The 22481-nt window shown below is 39.8% G+C and overlaps 1 protein-coding gene across 7 annotated transcripts in view; it reads right to left on the reverse strand.

Moving 5' to 3' along the window:
* Positions 1-22481, reverse strand: part of MYO5A (myosin VA) — a 101121-nt gene that overhangs the window by 66879 nt on the left and 11761 nt on the right. For all 7 annotated transcript variants that reach the window (XM_030497454.2, XM_030497461.1, XM_030497457.1 and 4 more), the window contains exons 2-4: positions 14894-15004; positions 13296-13467; positions 7944-8088 (exon numbers count right to left, since the gene is read on the reverse strand). In XM_030497454.2, the coding sequence (XP_030353314.1) occupies positions 7944-8088; positions 13296-13467; positions 14894-15004 (428 nt within the window). The remainder of the gene's footprint in view (positions 1-7943; positions 8089-13295; positions 13468-14893; positions 15005-22481) is intronic.

A 22481-nucleotide genomic window follows, 5' to 3' on the forward strand; every position in this document is an offset into this window, starting at 1 on the left:
ATCAATCTCTCAGCATCCCTGCTGCATATTTGTGACAACATATGATTAAAATAACCTGCAGTATCTACAGTCAGAACATTCCCACATCTTTGTATCCAAGAGCATGACTAAACAACTCTGTTTAATAGAGATCAGTTTCCCTCCCATGAGGCAGCTGTAACAAAAACAAGAGCAGAGAAAATTCTACCAAACAACTTCCTCGTTGATAAGAGGAAATCAGTTTACATAAGGCATCATTGTAATTGCTCTACCGATGTTCCCAAATAACTTAGAACTGATGTTATAGGAATAGAAAAATACATCTAGTACTTCACCCGTTCCAAACAGGTTACTCAATCTGGGAATATTACCCACAGGAAAGACTTTAAACTCCTTTCCTGTGAAATCCATTGGCTTTCATCAAGTATCAATACAAAGCTAAGAGTTCTCTCTAGTATGAATTGTTTTGTGAGCTTCACAGAAAGCAGCTTGATTAACTTATCAAGAAATGTAGGAAGGAACTTTCCAGCTGCAGGTGGCCAGTCCTAGCAGGCTAAAGGGAGCACTGCCTTCAAGGGACTGGGCATCTTCCAACGTAGGAAAGAGGATGCACGGCAGACAAATGCAGGGAAAGAATGCAGCAAGAGAAGGACAAATCTGTGGTATAAGATAAAATGAAAGGGTTTTGCACATCTCCGAAGGCTCACTGATTAGGTCTGACTTCAATTAATGTTGAAATAAATAGAGTGTTTCCTAAAAATACCAGTGATTGTAAACTTGAAATCAAAACACAACTGGTTTTGGATTTGGGTTGGGTTGGGTTTTTTCCCCCCCTAGAACACTCTTCTTTTTTCAGCATGAAATGAGTGACACAAGGATATTTTCAGAGCTCACTAGCCTGTGCTCGCCCCAGCACCTGCCCTCCCAGTCCCATGTCAGTGTAGGTCCCAGGTTCACTCTTTGGGCAATCGTGCTCCACTTCTGTGATGCTTCCAGTGTTACAATTTTTTGCTTTTCTAAAAGACCAAAATTGCTTCTCACACTTACCCTAAAATGATAGGCAGCTGTAAAGCCCACCAGCCCCGAAAGATTTAACATGAGTCAGTGCAATATATTTAGCTTCACCTTTGCCTGAGCGCAGTGCTGTGTGGCAGCAAACAAGGCTGTACATGTTTAGCAGCACTTGTTCAGTGCAAAGGCCTTTGAAATCCAGCCCAGGGTGTGCAGCATCTGTTAGGAGCCATTATAAAAACTGGCAACTCTACAAACCCAGGATTAACTTTTCAAACAGAAGTAATTTAACTGTTCAATAAACAAATAAATAAGGATTCATTCAGCAGTTTTCTAATGCTCCAATGGAGAACAGCAGCAGCCAGGTCTGGGCAGCCTTCCCAGCATCAAGTGCAGGAGACAACATCTTGCCCTTTCATCAATCTTCTGAACAAACTAGTTTAACCACAAAGTTCCTTGCAGACCTAAGTTCCATTATCCCCTGTTTCCGGATTTGGTTCTTGGCCTCATTAACATAGGAAAGCACCCCCGTTTTGTCCTCTTACTTTCCAACCGCTCCCTATAGCCCACAGAACACAAGCACATCTTCCCATTCTCTACGTGGCTGCTGAGCCCCTCTCTCTGGGAAGTCACCTTCTTCTGGAGAACAACTAGGCAGCACCAATAAATGCCACCCAGTGCTCTACCTTCACCTGTACTGCAGGAAACCCTTTTCCTTCACTTTTAAAGTTTCCTCCTCGCAGCGCTCCCTCGCACAGCGGGCACAGCCCCTCCCTCCCCACAGAGCCACATCATCCCGGCATTCCCAGTGCCGGAGCCTCCAAAATCACTTGTATCTCCAAATTCATTTGTATTGGCACATCCTAAAAGGTGTGGCCTGACACAGCTAATGTACTTTTTCCACCCTCAAAGGGCTGTTGTGGGGATTAACAAGGTAACTTTTGTAAAACGTCCAGAATGCGTGAAGTACTATGTAAGCGCTAAGGATTATTATTAGAGACTGAAATGCTTTGAACCATTCTGTGATGATATGATGGAGGGAAGAAGTAGTGAGTTACCAGTGCTGTGCCCCAGGAGCAAGCATCACTTCTTGCACAGAACAGCAGCCACTTTTCTTGGTCTGTTCCACCTGCATGCACCAGTTTGTTTTGACTGTCTGGATCTAACATGCTCTGACCTGACACATCCCGGCCTTCACAGACACCACACATTAAAACACGAGAGAACTGCTCAGCTGCACCTTGAGTCACAACAATTGCTCCCGACTAAGCAGTAAATTAATTCTTTGTAAAATCATTCATTCTTAATAGGCATGAAGCACTAGTCCAGCAAACCATGTTCTTCAACCACATTTCTACGTGTATTTTGAGTTTAAGTAGTTTTTGAAGCCTAACAGTATTTCTCACATCTTCTTCGGCTGCTGGAGGAAAGACGACGTTCTGAGCACAGGACAGGGGGCTGGAAGCTCAGCACCTGAGACCAACTTTGGGCTGATCCAGGCATGGCCACAGCACACCATCCCTGCCTTTCTTGTCTTCCACACAAGCAGAAATTGATATGCCAATGTTAGAGAAGAGGGACTTTGGCGAATGCTTGTGAAGCACCTGGAACACACGAAGCCTTCTGTGGAAGCAAATGTTACTATGCACCATGAGCTACCTGGCACAGAGATCCCTGCAGGAAATGAAGGCAAAATATAGCATGGTAATTTTTGTACACTGAAAACAAATCAGCTTTGGGAGAATGTTACCAGGAAACCCACTTAACTGCTTGTTATCAACTGCACGCTCTATTCTCACGTATTTTATTGTCAAGCTGGTCTGATCAAGTCATCAGACACTGGGTCAGGATATTCAATTCAGGGGCTCTATGCCCTGCTTTTGCCACCCTGGTGAACTCACCAAAGTTGCTCTCCTACCCCCCGTGTCTGTTTCAACTTATCAAATGGAAATAATGATACTGATTCTCTTCTGTAGAGGACTTTGAGATCTGCTCTTTCTGTTTGGAAAGTGCCAAACAAAGGGGAAATATTACTACTATACATAACCTGAATTCCCTTGAGTCTGTTCCAGTTGCAAACTCAGCCACTCCAAAACACCTTAAGTTCACAAGCATCTCTTGGTCCTCTTCAACAACAGCTTTGTAAAAACATTCTGCAATACTCTCAAAACCAGCAGATGGTCTTTTTTTTAATTAACAAATCGTACCACTTGCCATTTTAATGGTATCCAGGAAACACAGCTCTCGACTGTAAAATGGCAAAAGGTGAAAAGATAATGAATTGATGGTAACGTCTCTCGACACATACAAATGAAGAAAACTGAGGTCAGCACATGCTGCAAAATCATGACAGATTGCACTCCAGAGCACAAAGATGAGCCAGCACTATGCAACTGATTTATCTAGGGATTAGTCAGAGGTCACTCCTGCAATAGTTTAGGAAAGCTCATTGCTTAGCTACCAGCAGGACACCTCACATGAACTCTAGCTTCCAGCTACCACCATACTTAACCCTTTTGTTGCCTAAAAATAACCACTGCTCAGACAAGTAGGCCCCTGATGTTACGTTGATTACCCCATCTGCTGTCTTGTACCTGTAACATCATAAAATGTCAGACCCAAAGTATAAAAGACTAATCCAAAATCATCTGTTCTCTCCAGAAAGGACAATTTCCCTTTTCATTCTAATTTTAACAACAGAGTCCAAAAAATTACCATCTCTTTTCAAGGTATTTAATTAAAGAGTCACATGTCAAAGCCATAAGTCAAAGAAGGCTGTTGTATGTTTGTACAGTACCCACCACAGCAGGCTCTCATTTCATCACTGGATGCAGATCCGTGAAGGGTTGTTAATCATCCCCCTCCCGACTTCTGCCAGGGGAGAAGAGAGTATCCATTTATCAGACACTCAGAAGCAAAACAGCAGCTGATCAAACGTGCATTTTTGTAAGAGGACATCATGTTGGGATGCCTGGAATAACTGGAGACTGTCAGTCAAGGTGCTTTCAAAACACCTACTCAACAGCTCACCAAGCTTCCTTTTGAACAAACGGTGACAGAAAGAGAAGCCTTCCTGCAGCTGAGAGCCATCAGATACATGCCAAAAATCTGACAAAACAGAGAGGCAACCTTCTTATTAAAGGTAATCTAATGAAAAAGATACACACTAACATTGAATAACACTTTGTCCAAACAGAAAAAGCAAAACTTTGGAGATTGACGCTTTAAACGCTATTGCTTTCCATTCTGGTAATCACTGAGTTTTATAGGGATCTCATCAATATGTAATTCTGTTTGCAAATGTTACTTTCAACTTGCACTTTGCTAGACAATTTTGCTAATTAATCAGAAGAAAATCTCCAACTTAATTTATTAAACTGAAAAGCACTGAACTCTGCTGTATCTGTCATCAACAACAAGTAGGATGGAACAAACCAGACCAACAAAGTGCTGGCAGAAATATAAATTAATTACTGCAATATATATCATTACTAAGCAGGGGAAGGGATCTTGTGTAAAAGTGATTTAGAACTTCTTTCCCTAATAGTGTTAGGAAACTGATAATCATAAGTCTCATACATTAATGCAATTCTTAACAGTTTCAAGAGTATAATCATCAACATCTCCTCTTACTGCAAACCATACAGTTAAAAACGGAGGCTTCTACTGAATATTACATAGAAAATGAGCTGCACCTGCCGATAGTTGATTCCTACTGAAGTTGTAATGCTTTCCAAAAAGAATGAAGTATTTGCCAACTGCTGCTTTGCCTCAATTTGCATTGTTACCACAGAAAGAGGTAACTGAAGACTCAACTTTTTTGTTAGTAATGTAGAAATGCTGGCTTACAAAAGTCTGCATTGCAGTTCAAAGGGTTCAAACACATGCAAACACTGTTTGTGGTTTATATTTCTGAGACAAAAATAAGTTCTTTGGTAATAATCTACTTCCTTTTAAATCATTCATCTGCCTTAAACATTGCCCCAAACCTCCATATGTTCACTCAAATGAACCAAGCTATCCAACACCTATCCATGAGGAGAGACACCTCTGAGCGCAGGTCCCAGCTCTTTCCAAAAGCACAGCTTATTACAGCTATTCCTACAGAACCACAGCAGCCTCCAAACCACCCAGCATAAAAGCCCTCTGGGAGGCAGGAACCCCTCGGACAGGTCCCCATCCGACCAATCCTGCTCCTTCCCACTGGGACATGCTCACAGGTGGATCTCCTCCTGCTCGGACAAAGGAAGAGATCTGCTCTGGTCCAGATTGCACAACCCAAACCAATAAAGTTATTGGTAAGTATGAGGCGTACATAACCCTCAGTCTAAGATAACTGCAGTGATAAAACTAGTTCATTGCTTACTTTGGGCACAGCAGAGGAAAGAAACAAAACTGTCAGTCTGTGCAGAGGAGTGGTAGGAGGTGGAGAGAGAAAAAAGGCCACAAAGATACACATAAGAAGGGGGAAATAAAAAGGAAAAGCAGAGAGAAGAAGAAACAGAAGAAACAACAATCCAAGATGAGATTAGTCTTGAAAGAGCTGTGCAAACTTTCCTGTGCTGAAAACAATAACAAGCTACTGAGCAAACAGCAACCACTTATTTCATTGTCAGCCAAGGGTAAAGACGAGCCATATTCCTTTTCACTGGAAACTGGTGACAGAACTGCTGCTGAAAGAGGAATTAATGGATGCCCAAAGGGGCACACTGCAGACACAGCACACCATTTGGCTCGCTGAATGCAGAAAATTTCACAAGCAAAAGTATCCTTATGGGCTGCTTTATACTGCAATTAACCCCACACAGTTGCTGAGTATCACTTTTCATGAACAAACCAGATGTGAGCTCCATTCCTGTCATTCCAGTGGCCAACATTATTGCACTGTATCTTTTCCTGAAGACTGAATGCAAGTATTTGGAGTGCAATCACTGGCTTTCCTGATTGCTGTCATGGGGCATTTTCTCTGGCTGAAGAAGACCAGAGAGATCATTTAGTTACAACCATTCACATGGAGGGAGTTTCTCAGCCACAGCAGATGAAGTAATGAAGCTGGCAAGAACAAATTTCAAATCATTAAATTGTAAGTTAACAAGAAGACCTAAGGAGCAAATATTTAGAAGAGCTCACTGAAGCCTTATGGATAGAAGCATCATGACTAATTATTCCAGTGAACATTTAAATATGGAGTTAGGAGAGGTTAGAAACAACAGAAAACTAAATCTCACCAATTAAATACACGCATAAATACAGATTAATGCCATATGAGTAGCTACCACATGAATATTTAATGCAAAGTGTTAATGAAAGAGTCACAGACAATCTGATTTTCAGTTTTAAAAAAACAGCTGCAGAAATGTAAATCTGCACATTTTTGTCTTTATAATTCAGGAGCAAATGTGATTTATTCAGGGTGTAGAAATCACAGAAGTTAAAGGGCAGAACAACTGCTGAAGGAATTAGAAACAGCATTAGAAAAAGAAATTCAATGAGCAAACAGCAGTTATGTCCAAGTGACAGAAAAAGTTCTTAAAAACAAACAAGTAAAAAAAAAATAAGTAGCGACAAAAGGAAATAAACATCGAGAAACTAAACAATGAAATTGTTACTTCAGTGTAGAGAAATTCTTTTCATTGTCATGGTGTGCTCAGGTTTCATTTTGCAGCACCTATGAAAGTACTGTCAGTTATTCATAAAAGAATAACAAATTGTTTATAACACGTTATAGACACACAAAGGAATTAATTTATTAATGCAAAAGGGTTATTTAAGAACATTTCCATGCTTACATAATTTCTCATAATTTGTTTCAAAAAGGAACTTCTACCGCATGTTATTTGTTGTTATTCAGGACAGCAGAATTGCTGGAGGGTGCAGTGAGAGCTGAAGAGCAGGCAATTAACACAGAAAGGAAAAAACACAGCAGAAACTCTAGCCAAAATTTCAGCCCCCTGAGTCACTGTACTGTTCTGACTCTCATATGGATTCTTAAATTAACAGGTAGCTAATTTCTAAGATGAAAATTTTACCATTTTCAACCCATTCTCCCCGTGCTTCCCCCTCCTGCAGTACACTTGAGGGCCATCAAAATTAATCCAGAGATCTGCCACAGTTTTACTGGAGTAATTTGATCACGGGCTGTACTGCCAACAAGGAAAACCGTATCAGTAGCTTGCAGCTGACCAGTAGGACACGAGGGACCATCTTAACCAAAGACCACAGAGTAGCCCAAAAGATCTTTATCTTGGACATGACACATTGCCAAAGCTCCTCAGGTTGGCAGGCTCTTGGAGCAAAGGGGAAGAAGTTTCTAATAAACACTCTCCTTGGGTGACAAGTTCATTTACATGTAATGTTTAAAGAAATGTGGATTTCCTGCACAGCTGTTACAGTGCCCTCAGAGACACCATTTTAGGCACTCTGTGCAATCGTTCCCTCTGCTCCCTCTTAAATCTGGTCAACAACAGCCACAGGCAGATTACGTAGCTGGGACTTTACCAACATGACCAGGAGCCTATAATAGCACTCATAAGCCGAGTGACTTATTTTTAATGCTGTCAGTATCACATATAAATACAAACCAGCTCAGAATCTGGCACTTTCCTCTTTAAAAATCCATTGATGATCAAAAAGTATCTCCACATTTTGCTAATCAAATTAAAACATCATAATCTTATAAAGCACTGGGCTAATATTAGATCTAAATACTGAACAGATCTATGTTTATTCCTGTTACCTGTCAGCAGCCATGATCTCTGCAGCATTCATAATGCTTTACTGTTCACTAACTTGGGCAACTTATCCTCTTGTGAAATGTATTAAAACACTGCATAAAAGACAGATCTTGCAAAATACTTCATGAGCTATAAATTAAAGAGAAGGCAATTGGCCATGAATTTGTAGTCTTACTGCTCTTAGAAAAACAATTAATTCATAAGTTGTGATCTACAAACCTGGCCATCTGCTTATACGCTTCTTCAGCCACCGCAAAGATATGTGGATCCATATCCCCCATATTTTGGCCACTGTATGCATTGATGATATCTTCGCCATAGATAGGCAGTTGTTCATAAGGATTTATGGCCACTAAGACAATACCTAGAAAGGAAATGAAACAACAGGAATTATTAATAGGTGTTTGAAAATAAAACAAACCAAAAAATAGCTTTAACATCAACTATTGTTCTAACCTTTCTAAAAATATTAACTGGATAAGAATAAGAATCTGATATTACTGACTTCAACAAATATTTATTCTGACCACATCTTGCATTCAAAAAGTATCAGAAGAGTTTACTTCTACTCTGCTTTAAGAAACACATCAGGGACAACTTTTTACTTTAGCTTTTGTCTTTTCTGAAGCTAGCATGCATGGAACACCCAGATTCAGGGTGTGCTGACTTGAAATACCACCTGCTCACTGCAGTAAACCAATGAACGTGCACTGTACTTCCCTGTGTTTTACTGTGAATTACAAATGATAATGTGATTTGTGAACTACAACTACTACATGGCCTCACTGACCAACAGTATGGATACGTGAAGCATGTTAACCCTTCCGTGTTATGCTGTGACCAGTTTTTGTAAAAAGCAACAAACTAGAGTCATCGTGTAATGTGAATTCCAGGGCATCTCAGACAGGACAACCTCCTGCTCAAAAGGATCAAAAGGATCAAAAAACTCCCATGTAGACATATTTCATAGGGCTGATGCACCGTGGTACACAGTCATGCCAGGAATTTAAGTAATTATAACTCTAGAAGGCACCACAAAACACTCATGTGTGTAACTGCTTACACCTTCCATTTTCTAGTTTTTACATCCCAATTAAACATGTATCTGCCCTTTTTAATACCACTTAAGATATTTAAGTGGTATCTCCATCACTGAAGTGGCCATTTTAAAAATACAATTTCTTCTCACATATATATTTTGGTGCCTAAAAGTGCTTAATGCAGGTGCAGATGGCTGCATAGTGACTACAGCAAGCATGCTACACATGCTCCTTGGTCAAACCATCCCTGAAGAACCTGCACCAGCAGCATTTCCGTAGCACTCAACTCACTTCTAAATTTATTCAGAAATTCACACGCACACGCAGAGACTTCCTCAATGCAGATCCCAGCCCTCTGCTCTGTAGATTACAGTGTTGTGATGATCTAAGAAATTTTCCATGGAAAAGCTGGGAGCAGGGAAGTGAAAGCATCTACAGTCTGGCACTGCTGCTGGGAGCATCATCCCATTTTTAAATCCTGTCATGCACTTACAGATCAAGCACAAATCATAGCAAAAACATTAAACAACAGAGTATCTTTCACAAAGAGATCTGAGAGACCTCAATCTATTTCCTCAAATATATGGCAAGTTTTATGTCTAGACACACCCGTGTAAGTACAGTCAGTGTTTTTCCATCAGCCATGACTCCACTGAAATGACTCAGGAGCTCAAGAGAAAAGTCTCTATAAAACCATATGCCAAGTTCTAATGCTGTAGTGATGAGCCAAAACATAAGGAGGAGGTTATGGAGGGGGGGGGACCTCAGCACTAGCAGACTCGAGGAATATTTTTGGTGTCGGTTTTTAACATTTGCCCTTTGTAACTGACTAAGTACTAAAAAGTTAAGTAATGCCGCTCCAGGGAGCCGAGCCTTCCAGGCTTGCAAGTCTAATCAAAGAGACATTGAAAAAAAGCCATGCGAGGCTTCAGACTGCTGCTGAAGCCTCCTGCTTTGGGCTGCAGAATTCCCTCCTGCTTTGGGCTATGTTGGCAAAAATAAATGCTTGAATTCAACACAAGCAGCATTATAACAAGTCTCCAGCATATTAAATCACTTATCTTCAGTAGCGACCTGTAAAATCAACAAGCAACTACCATCTGGAAACATCCAAAACAAGAGAGTTAGGAATTATATGCCTTGTACGGAACTTTTAAATCAGTCTGTCTCACAGGACTGTAATAGATAAATTTATATATAACTTCTCTTTATCTCCACTAAATCATATTGCTATTTTAAGAAATATCATGGCCTGTCTCAGATCAGATTTATGTGTGTTTTCGTTCCTACAATTACACTAAATTGAACTCTGGCTACTCTTTTTGCCATTCATCTTATATAAACTCAAAATAAGTGTATTTAGTTCTTTATTTTGAACATGTTCACCCATCTGTGGACAAACAGGATATTAACATAAATAATTTATTAACTTAAAATTTGCTCTCCTGCATAGCAGGCAGTAGTTTATACATCTGAACTAACTAGCAGTATTCCCTGACTTTACATCCCAGCCATAGCAGTTTTTCCATGTAAGCATTCAGATTTTCCTTTTTAACTTTTCAATTTCCTTCATTAATTCTTCATTTCATACTGCCAACAGTAAAGCAAAGTCAAAAATCACCTCTGAATTGCTAGTAAAAGGCTGACTTGAAATTAAGAAATCAGGATGTTTTCTGTTTAAGAATCTGGATTACTTCAAAGTGAAATTTTAAATAATTTAATATCCATTTGGCACATTACACTAAGACAGCGTGGCTGAAATAGTTTCTAGGGCTGTGGACATCCACTTCTAGTTCTGCTGGTTGAGAATAATTCTCTTGGTGAATTAAAGTGTTTTTAATCTCCTTCAGGCTAAATCAACTGGGTTAGCTCAAATCACCTTCATCAGGTATTTAAACTAACCTGGCTAATGCGTGAGTCAGATTAAGGAGGCAAATGCAATTCCTTCCACAGGCAGAGCTCTAAGGCAATAACCTTTGCAAGGGGGAAGTTAACTTGTACTCAGGACAGGAAATGATAGAGCAGTTTGAAAGGTGAATGTCCATGGCCAAAGGATCAGATTTTGAAAGGCTGACACACCAACTTTATTTTCTTTAGCTTACAACGCAACGTACATATGTGTACACCTCAAGCTAGTAAATCCACAGCATACTGCATTCCTCATGTCTCTTCAGGAAGAGTTAAACCTCCTTCACTCATACTTTCACCACCAGGAACCCCACGCTACTGCATCCACACATTTCTAATAAACCCACATGTAGCTACCAGAATCATCACTTGAGTCTTGCTTGGAAGCAAAGCAGCTGACCAAGCTCCACCATCCCACGCCCTTTGGCAGACCCATCCATGAAGAGCTAACGGCCTTTCAGCCCTATGAGAAACTGTAAAACCAGCCAAACCCACAACTGAAGCCGCACTAGGGAAAACATGAAAACAACATGCTTTCCCAAACACGGCAAAACAGAACTAGCACATCCCTTTTGAGAGCCTCTTAAATGATGCTAAACACAGAGTGTGTTTGCAAGCAGCTGAAACATGAACTGGGTAGGCTGCCTTACAGGAGGGGTACAGTGGTATCAGTAGGCACAGGACCACGAAATTCAGACTGAAACCCTTACAACCTCAGGCCATGAGACTCCAGTTGTGCAAGGCCCTTTCACAAAATGTTTCCCCATCAAGAGCTTTGGGTGGGGGTACCAGGGAGTGAAACACAGACAATGCCTAAACTGGGGGAACTGAGGAGGTTTCCCAGTGCTGGGACCAGAACATGTACCCTCCAAAGGGGTTGCCCAGAAAGGCTGTGGTACCTCCATCACTGAAGATACTCAAATCTCAGATACTTTGACTGGCCCAAGACCTGAGCAACCTGATCTGGTCAGACCTGTTTTAAGTAGGGAGCTTCACTGCAGATTTCCAGAGGTCTCTTGCAATCTAAATTATTCTGTGCCTTTAGCCATGCTCTGACTGCATGATGGGATGAGACATGGGTATGAATCATCTCCCACTCCTACAGGAATGAAGGCTGGCTGCAAGCAGAGGGTGGCAAAGTCTGATTCAGTCCTCCACAGTCTGGACACTTAAAAGCAGGACTGGGAATAGATACAGTTTGCTGAGCATCCGCAGACTAGGAATAGCCAGAGTGAGCAAAACGTGGCAGGACATTAATGCCTACAGTCTGCCCATCACAGCATGTTTAATGCGGTGGTTGCCTTAGCTCTCCATACACATCACCATAGGTAGAGCAGGACAGGACAAGGCCTTCAGCTGCAAATTCCTGCTTCAGCTACCTGCAGCCATGATTAGCTGATATTCGCCAAGGGCCACCTTGCAATGACTTCCCTACTCAATAGTTTGCAAAACAAATGAAATTATAAACAGCAAGTCTAATAATACATGGTAACATCAAGAAGGCTCAGTGTACTCTGGTTTGTAATACCAAGAACTGGGACTGTCCTACAAAAGTCTGATTAGAGACAAAGTTAAATTGTATATTAAAAAAAGAAATCATGGGGCACATTTTCTCCTGGCATAAACTGGGCTACAATGGATATGAAATGATAATTTGACTACATGTACTGGAGAAATGTGTCTTTGCCTCAATCAGACAAGAAGGAAATTTTCAATATCTGGTTACTAGCAAGCACATCATTGTATTATGTTTTGTTTAACTCAATGTAAAAAATCCACTAATGATTTAAACTGTTTCTTATGCACTTGTGCAATGTCCAAAGTACAACAGATAAACTAGAGAAATATTTGAAAAATTTACAAAGTTTATGTATATTGAAAGGTAATATTAAAAGTTAGCAATGTTTTGACTAAACACCGAGATTTAAAAGAAACAGGCACACAGAGAAAAAAGTCCAGAAGCATGAAATCTAAATTTTGCGCCTAAACTATCTCACAATGCTGCTTTAAAACGGACAGCTGCAATTTTGCACTTATGATGAAATGATCATTAAAGTAACTTCTTCTTTCTGACCATCTGAAAATATCACATGCAATTACAACTTCAGGTAACCTCTTGTAGTTAAATGTTATTTTTAAAACCAACATTGTTCCTAACTGCGATCGGACAAGCACTGGCTCATGCACAGGAGTGAAATGCAAATTCACTCCTATAGTTGCACTGATTGGAAAACATGAAAAGGAAAATAAACTGGTATTGTCTATACAGAGATGGAGGAGCTCAGTGCAGAGGTAGGCAATCATAGCTGGGCAATAAACCCACCAAACAGCAAGGCTCACCTCCTGCATCTGCACCGTGTGAAGCCCTCTTCCAGCCCATGCCTATCGAAGCAAGCCTATGGGGAACACTAAGGTTCTTCTCTGAACCTTAATACTGTCAAGTCTACTTGAAGCACTTAACAACCACAAACGTAGGGAATTTATAAGAATTCCCTATGTCAGCACAACATGACCTGTCATTAAATTACTTTAACTTAAAGGCAAACATATCAATAATCAACATCCCCTTTTCCCATCTAGGGCATTCTCTGTAAAGATTATGGTATGAAAAGACTGTACTTGCCACAATAGGTATAGATTAGTTTAGAGTCTATGAATCGAACTTTGAGGTTATGTAAAACCGCAGGTTCATGGAGATAACTGAGTGCTGTGAGGTCATTTTCACCAACAAGTATGTCAGGGTTTCGCAAGGGCGGGAGTTCCTTTGTCTTCTGATCTAGGCAATATTCTAGGTCCTGAAAATCAAACAAAAACATGTATTAAAAGAGCTGGTGTTTAGGTTTCCTCATTCAGTCCCTCCAGCCATTCTTCCCAGCAAAAGATGCCCAAATTACAAAAAAACAATTCAAGATTTAAATTATCTGGTGATTTCAGTTTGCAGTTCTTTCTCCAAAAATGTTAAGATTTCCCAAAAGGGTTTTCTACAACATGCAACCATAAAGAGACATCATCTTTTTAGGCTATTACTTAAGCAAACCCCTTTCTTTTGCTGCCAATTTTTTTTTTTATTACATAAAATATATCATAAATCTAACCAGTTTTTCCATATCATTTTCCTCTTGAGAGAAACAGAGAAAGCAGATTCCCATCAGCCAGCTTCCTACACTAATACAACATGAAAGTATGGCAGAACATCATGAGGAACACACAGACTGGAAAAAATGCTACTTACAGTTTTTGCAGATACAAATCAATCTCTAATATAGCTATTTTAATTGCATCTGTCTCTAGATCTAAAATCACTTTATTTACTTGCTATTACCTTGTCCCCACATAATGCGACTTAACTGGCAAACATCCCCATTCTACTACATGTAAGCGTGCAGCATCACCACACAGCCGGAATATGTGGAGGGAAAATTCATCTCATCAGATTAAAAAGGTTGTACTCATACTGTCATATAAGAAATTTGAGTCAAAGACTGAAATTCATTCAAGTAAGATATTTTATTTAGAAGCTATTCTATATATATATATAGTCTGCTCTTTTTACATCATTGCTACGTAGGCCTCTACATGAAAGTAGGATCTAAGCTGCCCACTCGTAAGAAAAAAGAAGAAATTAGAAGTATTTCACCAACTGCAGTAGATCTTTATTTTCCATTAGAAGACCTGAGGAACCACCATCATTAAAATTAAATAACCATTTAAGTAGCATGAAAAAAATTGAACAGGCCTTTACTAAAAGGAGCTTTTCGCAGACTCATCGCCACTTCTGCACACTGTATAGAGCATCATTTTTGTAATGCCCTTAATCCTTTCCCCTCCCCTTTTTTATCTTTATTAATCTTTTGCTCAACTTACAAGTCACAGTTCTTTCTCTGCAACACTGTTCTCCTAGCAACACTGTTCTCACTGGAATATCAAACTAGGGTTATAGGTTTAACAGCGCAAGCAGAAAAAGATGATGCAACTGAACATAATGGGGAGTTGGATAAAAGCAACCATTTTTTAATTTTATTTTAAAAATATTGCAAAATGGATTTTTCCAACTAAACAGTATAATTTATCACACCAAAAATAATACCACTGGAAGTTGGTGGCTAAGAATAATTGCACATACATAAATATGAATATATTTTGACATAACGCAGCTTCCTGCATTAGATGTATCAGTGTCCGGTCAAGAACAAAACAGTCACCTTACAAACATAAACCTACCTTGCCTTCTTCAAGTCGAAGCTGGAGGACTTTATCTCCAGGTTTATAGTCTTTGAGAAGTTCTGCTGACTTCCAGACCTCCTCTGGATCAGGGATCCAAACCCTGGCATACTGCAACACAGTAACAACAGCAAAAGATCAGTGACTTCTTGTTGCAATATAGTTAAATCATCAATACACATGACACCAGAACCACGTTTTTCTTTTTTTACATGCATGTTTAACAGCCAAACCCTTGCATCTGAACATCTGAGGCAAGTTGTTCTCTTGATAAAAGGCCATACAAGCTTAATTTTATTCCCTAGCAGAAAAAGACATTTCCCATGCAGAATAATGTTACAAGATACACATTCAATGCTGAAAATCTACAAAGAAGAAAAAATATCTGTGATTTTAGAGAGATCAAATACTTGGCTATAAAAAAAAAAATTGCTTGGAGTAACTCTTCTGAGTAGGTTCTAAATGCATTTGCAGCATAACATTATCTAGCTATTTCTGCCTTTTCCCCCCCCCCCAAGAGAACACTTTGGCACATCTGTGTTAATTCAGGCAAAGCTATCCGATCTCAAGTATTAAAAGCTCTTTCCTTTGTAGCTGCAAATAGGGCAAGTTTAAAACGGATATCTCCAAAATGCCAACAGAAAAAAACTGAGAAGATTTGGTTGAAAAGGCCTCCAAATAATAGAAAAAAAACCCCAACAAACCAGCACTCCAGTTAATGCCTATTTTCACCCAAACTTTATTCATAAAAGTAAACCAGAAAACATATGGCCTGTTTCCAAAACCAGAAAGTATTTTTAAATGGGTAAAGACATAATGGTTATGTCATATTCCAGAATCAATTAAAGGCATATGGAAACCATCTAGTTACTTGTACAGTTGCATATACATGCAAATAAGTACATACGAAAGCAGCTCTTGAGTAACACAAGGAAAAGGCTATGACATTTTTAATATATTAAAGCTTCTGAACTGATGTTCTTGCAATGCCTAGAGAGCACTGAGATCATCCCACACCCATCACCTTTGCAAACAAAACAGCTTTTGGCTTTAGAGGTGCAGCCATATTGCAAAATATTCTCAATCTACTAAGTTATTTCGAAATAACTGTTAAGTATTTGACAAAGCAAACACTTGATGGCAGAGAAAACTGCATGTGGTCACACAGCTTCACCACCTAATCTTACACAACTTATCTTTGTATAGCATCTGCCTCGAAGAATGTTGAAGTGCTTTTTTCCCCCCTCTTATTAACCCAGTTTTCCCTCTGCTTAAAATGGCAAACTTCTTGTTTGTACTAGGGATCTTTTGAAAGACCAAACTTCACATTGCTGCCTTCTTGCAGCACAGGAAATGATAAAGTGTGTTCAGCAAAGACAGCGGGTTGGACAATGAGACCCGAGGAGCTCTGGCCCCCGGTCTAGGGGAGGGATACACACCCTGCCTGGCTGGAAGCTGCCAGGAAGGCTCAGCCTTCAAACTCAACAAAGCAATTTGCTTCCCATACCCAGGATGTTTCTCAAGAACAGAGCACGTGAGTAATTTACAGCAGCCTAAATCCATAGCTTTTACCCTTAACACTCTGCAGCTTAAAGCACTGCCACTACCTTTGTCTAGAAAGCTCCTAACTCCTGAAAAGCATATGACATGGATGTAAACCAATTCTCTCTACTGAGTGAAAGGAGAAAAGTAATGAAATAAAGAATTAAAAATTCACTTTCACTGTTCCCACTACAGAGTATGCTGTGCTCCCACACCTAGTCTCTCTTCATCTTCACTGCATGTTCATACCAGCCCTAAGAATCCACTGTACACAAAGACAAGAAACTGCTCTTTGTAGTAAATGTGGTTGTGTTGGGGTTTTTTTCCCTCACTGACCTTTATTATTTTCATATGTATTTGCTATTGTTTTCAGTACAAAAGTGCAGTATTCCTTTTTATTATTTACATACCCTCATCCCTCTCCCCAAAAGACAAGAATATTGATGAATTATCTGAAAAAGTAAAGATCCCCCAAACAATTCTTCTGTATGTGCTCTTTCCATTGACAGAGCACTGTATATAACAGCAATGGAGGCCAACAGAAAGACAACGGAGCAGCTGGGAAATGAGTGGCAGAAGCCATGACTTGGGCACTTGGATTATTTGTTCATTTTCAGCTCTGCTGTAGCCACAACTCACAGGCTTAAAAACCTCGTTCAGGTTAAAATGAAGGTGTGTGCTAATACATGTATGTGCCAACGCAAGTACAAACCTACAGAAACTACAGCATAATTCCAAATTAACCAGGACGTGACCATAGGGATGCACTATTAAAGCCAAGTAGTGCTGTCAGGAGCAACGTCTTCTTTCCTTTCCACTTGTTTTTTTAACAAAGGATTCCCCATAAAACTTCAAACTTACTTGTTTCCCACTCATTACAAGAATTAAGGAAAAGCAAAGTAAATGTAATCTGAGAGAGGAAAGCATTTAAATACTGTCTGGCAAAACAGGTTAGCAGGCTGGTTTCCTCTAGGCTACACAAAGGGAAGTTTCCCGATAGAAAAAAGGCAGCAGCCTTCAAAGACACAAATACTGTTAACTTCAGGCAGCAAATGCTGCGTAGCAGTTTCTAACTGCATGATCTATGCCAGCATGAAATAGGCACCTTTAATTTATTCAGCTGAAACTGTACATTTTCTGCTGTCTAGAGAAGGGAAAGAGAAAGCAGAAAACAGATCACCATAGAAACTGGGTTCTAACCCAGTTTACTACAGACAGCTGAACCTTCCACATGACATAACCCCACAGATACTGAAGTCATCCTATGAGCACTAAGCTGTAGCTTTTCATTGCCTAGCCTTAAATCCCTGCCAAAGAAAACACCTGGTAAAAAGAAGAGGTGGGAGGAAAGAGAGATGTTCCTCGTTATAAGAACTGAATCATTTCACAACATTCTCACCTCATTAATTTACCAGAATGATTTGCAACATCAGATTTTCAGTCTTTTATATAATCGGTTGATGTTAAAATCTCATTGCTGGCTAGCCTTTAGTGGGATCCAACCCTACAGCAGAAATCAAAGCACCACCACTGGTGCAAACAGGACTGAGGGCCTCTCTCCTGGGAAATAGCTTACTCTCTTCCATTCATTCCTCTTTATTTACTAGTACATAAAATCAAGTTTACGACTACATTAAAATAAGACTAAAATATGATAAACTTCTAGAGACACCGATTTACAAATCAGCCCTCTAAAAAGGCAAGGAAATTCTAACCTAGAAATGACAATAGATTCTAAAATTCTAGCACTGAAATGACTATAAAAATTTACAGCAAGAATCAAATGAACCTCAGTGAAACTGCTCCTGATTATGATCAATAAGTGTATTATTCTTTGTGATAGTACAATGCAAATTTTGAACCACCAGAATAAAACTGCTGACAGGGGATATAACAGTATGATTTACTCGAGGTAAGGCAGTGAATGATATTTTAGAATGAAAATGTAAGGCACATAAATATGCCTGAATTCAGAAGGAAAACAAATAATTAAATGCATATTGACAGGACTATTTCAAAACACAGTTTCTTGCCCTGACTCTCTTCCAGCCTCAGCAGGCTAACATAAAAAATCCCCACCACCTGCAAAATCATACAACGTATGGAATTATTCAAGGAAGATCAAGTAGGGCTGCTGAAAGGCAATGGCTTAGTGGTATCTACACTATTAGTGACTCTTTAAAAGAGTTCACCACAGAAAAAAATAGTGGGAGAAGTTTCCATTTTTTACTAGTGGGTCAGAAAGCGGGTTGTATTACTACAGTTTTACATAATAAGAAAATATAATTGGAAATTGCAGTATTCTCTCATACCTCATGATTTCTCATTTCAGATCACATGAAGAAATCAGCAGACTATAAGAATTATCTACCAAATAAGATCATATGACTCACAAAGCCTCTCTTCTGAGATATTAACCTCTTGAAGTAGTAATTGACATTGCTGACAGAACAGAATTAGCAATGCAGGCTGCTCAGCCGTTGCTTCAGCAGTCAAACAGTTTTCGACTTCCATTGCACAATCACAGATACTGCAGAAGGAGATACAGCTATCTTCCAAGCTTAGCAGCTCTCCTCATTAGAGCTGAAAGTTTATGAAATTATCTACATCCTAAAAAGAAAATTTCAACTCATGAAAAGCTGTCCCCAGTTTCTCAGCAAGATCTACCCATGCAAGTGAACTTGTATGAGTATTCACTTTAGCCGCAATCATCTACTTATTTATTTACAGACAGCCTCAAAACCTAGTGTCTTTTAGGTGTTAACCATGAAAACCTTATCAGAGACACTACCCCTCTCTCTTTCTAGAATGACCTCAGGTTTGAGCAGGAATAAGCCAGCTCGGTGATGTCTGCATCAGAGATACCATCAGTTCTGGCAGCAGCAGCTGAAGGAGTTGGTGGAACAGTAACAGCTAGTGAAAGTCAAAGCCAAATTGGACCAAGTCATTCATTGTGAGCCTGTTGCTAACTAACAACGGCCACCTGGAGAGAGCAGGATGCATTATTAGGCTGGAAAAAGAAAAGTGTCTGTGCTAGCAAGGCATAACAACAAAACAGAGCACAAAGTTGTACATGTTCACAGTGCAGAAGTGTTGAACTTATCTGTGCAAAATGCAAACTTATTAGAATAGGATTTCTGAGCTGTGTGATTGCCTTGGATGGCATTGCTCTGAAAACATAATTTGATGCTATTATAATAATTTCCTTCCAGCTTTTATCTTCTCCCCTATACTTGTTCACAGCACCACCACCATGGATGATAATACTGAGGCTAGAAACACTTGAAACAGCAAATGGGTTTTGCTTCAGGAATTTAGCTTTTATATTAACCCCATAAGCAGATGCATGGCCAGGTGAGTAACACGTCAAACACAAGTCTTAACTTGACCAACCTGGATCCCCTACAAAGAGATCCTGATCATTCACACACAAGGTGAGAGGAGGTCCCATTTCTTCCACTGCTGAAGTCACTAAAATTTCTCTCTGTCCTGTGATACACAGGCAGTCTCAAGGAAGGACTGCATTTATACCAGCAAACTGCTGCTGAGGGTGCAGTCTGTAAAGACAGACAAGACCTTACTATCCTTTCATAAAAATCCCAAGTAACCAGGGAGGATTGGACATTAGAACATGCCCAAGACAAGCAGGCTGCTGCAGAACCCATCACAATTCTTCTTAGGGCCCGAAGGAAATGGCATCATTAACTTTGCAAAATAATCAAACCAAAAATTACCAATTTTCTTAAAGGCAGTAGCATTTTTGGGGCATGGAGCATATTTTCTCTCTTGTTGCTCAGCAACAGCCATTTATATACTTCTTAACTCTTGTACAGTTTAAGGCCTGGCATTTAGAAAGTGTTAATCTAAAAAGACATTTACATCATGATATATAGTGGGGAAAATATATGTGACAATTTCTATTAATGTTTTATCTGAAAAATAATCTCACACAGCTCATTTACTTAATAGGAAGATCAAAAGCCCCGTGTTGTTCTGACCTGTGGGAATTCCCTTACCTGCCACATGCAGAGCTCCCAAACAGCATCCATGGGACAGTGGTGACTCAGGCTCTTAGCTACACCCCAAGACATCACCACCACGAGCCTGCATGCTACTGACATTGGGTTTGCAGACATGGGTCAAAGTATCCTTCCTTTTTTCTTTTAAGCATTTCTGTAAGGAACTCTTTGCATTTAGGGCCTGGTGACTCGTAAAATAAAACCAACTTGCACGTTGTTTGCCAAACTCGCCTTGATTGTACAAGGTACAATCAAAAACTGTCGGCATATCACTAAGAATCACTGCAGCAAGATTTACATCTTCAGCCACCGGGAAAACATCTGTTGACTTACATTTACCTGAAACTTCACCTTACTTCAAAGTGATACAAAAAAAGCTAAATCCCCAACACAGGATATGTATACATGCTGCTACAGGCAAATCGGACCTGCAAACAGAAATGGAGATTTTTTGAAATTTCTTTAAATATTACAATTTTAGCAACCTTTCCACTGAAATTCAGAGAAAATTACCACCCTGCAAACCTATGCACTGGATCTGGCATCAAGGCCAGAAAAGTCAGTATTTCACTTTAAACTATCAAATCTATCAAAGAAGAGTTATATTCCCAGGTTGTAGTTGATACAATTTTTGTAAGAAACATTTTTAAGGATTTAAAACACCTGAACTGTTTAAAAGTTGTGAATTATTTTCACCTTTAAAAACATAACTTTCTACATTTTATGTTGATTGTACTTGACCTTTCCGGAATGTCGTACTGAGGGAGGCACATCTGGTTTATGCTCAGTCATTATTAACCCAGACAATACTTCGCTATGAGCTTCTGCACAGGGGAACAGCATTTGTTAGCTCCTGTTGTGTTTCACAGACCCCCTTTCACAGGCTCTTCTCCACCCTCAGCCAGCAGCCGCAGTTACCATCTTGTACACCACGCTCTACTCAGCTTGTGATGATGCCAGCAGCACCTACCCCTGAAAGCCATTGGACAGTGATGGGAAGTCACATGCAACGCTGCCGGGTACACCATGAAGTTGCCCACATGATGCTTCTGACAGAGCTTAGTTAAGGCTGTACTGTCAAATACTGAAAAATAAAATGTGTATCACAAAGTGCCACACAAGGACTGTGACAGAAGCTGGCCTGGACAGTGTGTTAAAAGGGAAGTGCAGCTACATGCTTCCCTACACCCCCACCACTACAATGAGCTTATACAGGACAACACGGAGTGATGATCCCCCTGCACCACTGCCCCTGCGGCTCTCCACTTGCCCCGTATGAGTGCGGGGTTCCTCACACATCACTAGTTATCAGCAAACCTGCAGCATAATAACCTGTGTTAAAAACACAGTGCAACACCGCTACTTCTGCCTTACTTGCTGCAGTACGCTATTCCCATTCAATGCAGCGCGCTTACCAAGACATGCTCATTTAAGGTAAATAAGGCTTAAAAACAGATATTCAAACTAAAAAAATCAATGTTTAAGAAAATATTTTCCACTGTTTCAATACTGTGTTTGAAACAGTTTTGATTTCTAGACCTGTCAAAGGAATGAAAGCAAGTCTGAAAGATCTTCAGAAAGACAGCAATTACAGCTACATCAAAACCACCAATGTTTTGGTCACTACTTGAGACAAACCAGCTGAATAACCACATTAAGGTCAGGGAAAACATCAAGCAGAAGTGTGACACCTACCCCAGACTGAGCGAGAAGGAAATATTCTTACTCACATAAAACTTCCTTTGGGGTTACGTCCACACAGAGAGGCATACATTGTATTGCATTTCGATCCATAACACCAAAATGAAGGTCAGCACTGAATTATATGCTAGTCATGTCAAAAAAGTTAATTATGAGTCTGCCTTAACACCCCTAATTCATGCAGCCTGAAAAACACGTTACAAGAGTTGTAGAAGAGTGGCCAAAAGAAATTTAAGGGCAAATGAAACAACTCTAGCCATTCCCTGAATATTAAGCTAATGAGACATATTGAAGAAAGAGTATTAGGGAAAGGATGCATGATTTCA

This window comes from Strigops habroptila, chromosome 9 (assembly GCF_004027225.2).
Source record: "Strigops habroptila isolate Jane chromosome 9, bStrHab1.2.pri, whole genome shotgun sequence".
In the NCBI taxonomy this organism is placed as follows: domain Eukaryota; kingdom Metazoa; phylum Chordata; class Aves; order Psittaciformes; family Psittacidae; genus Strigops; species Strigops habroptila.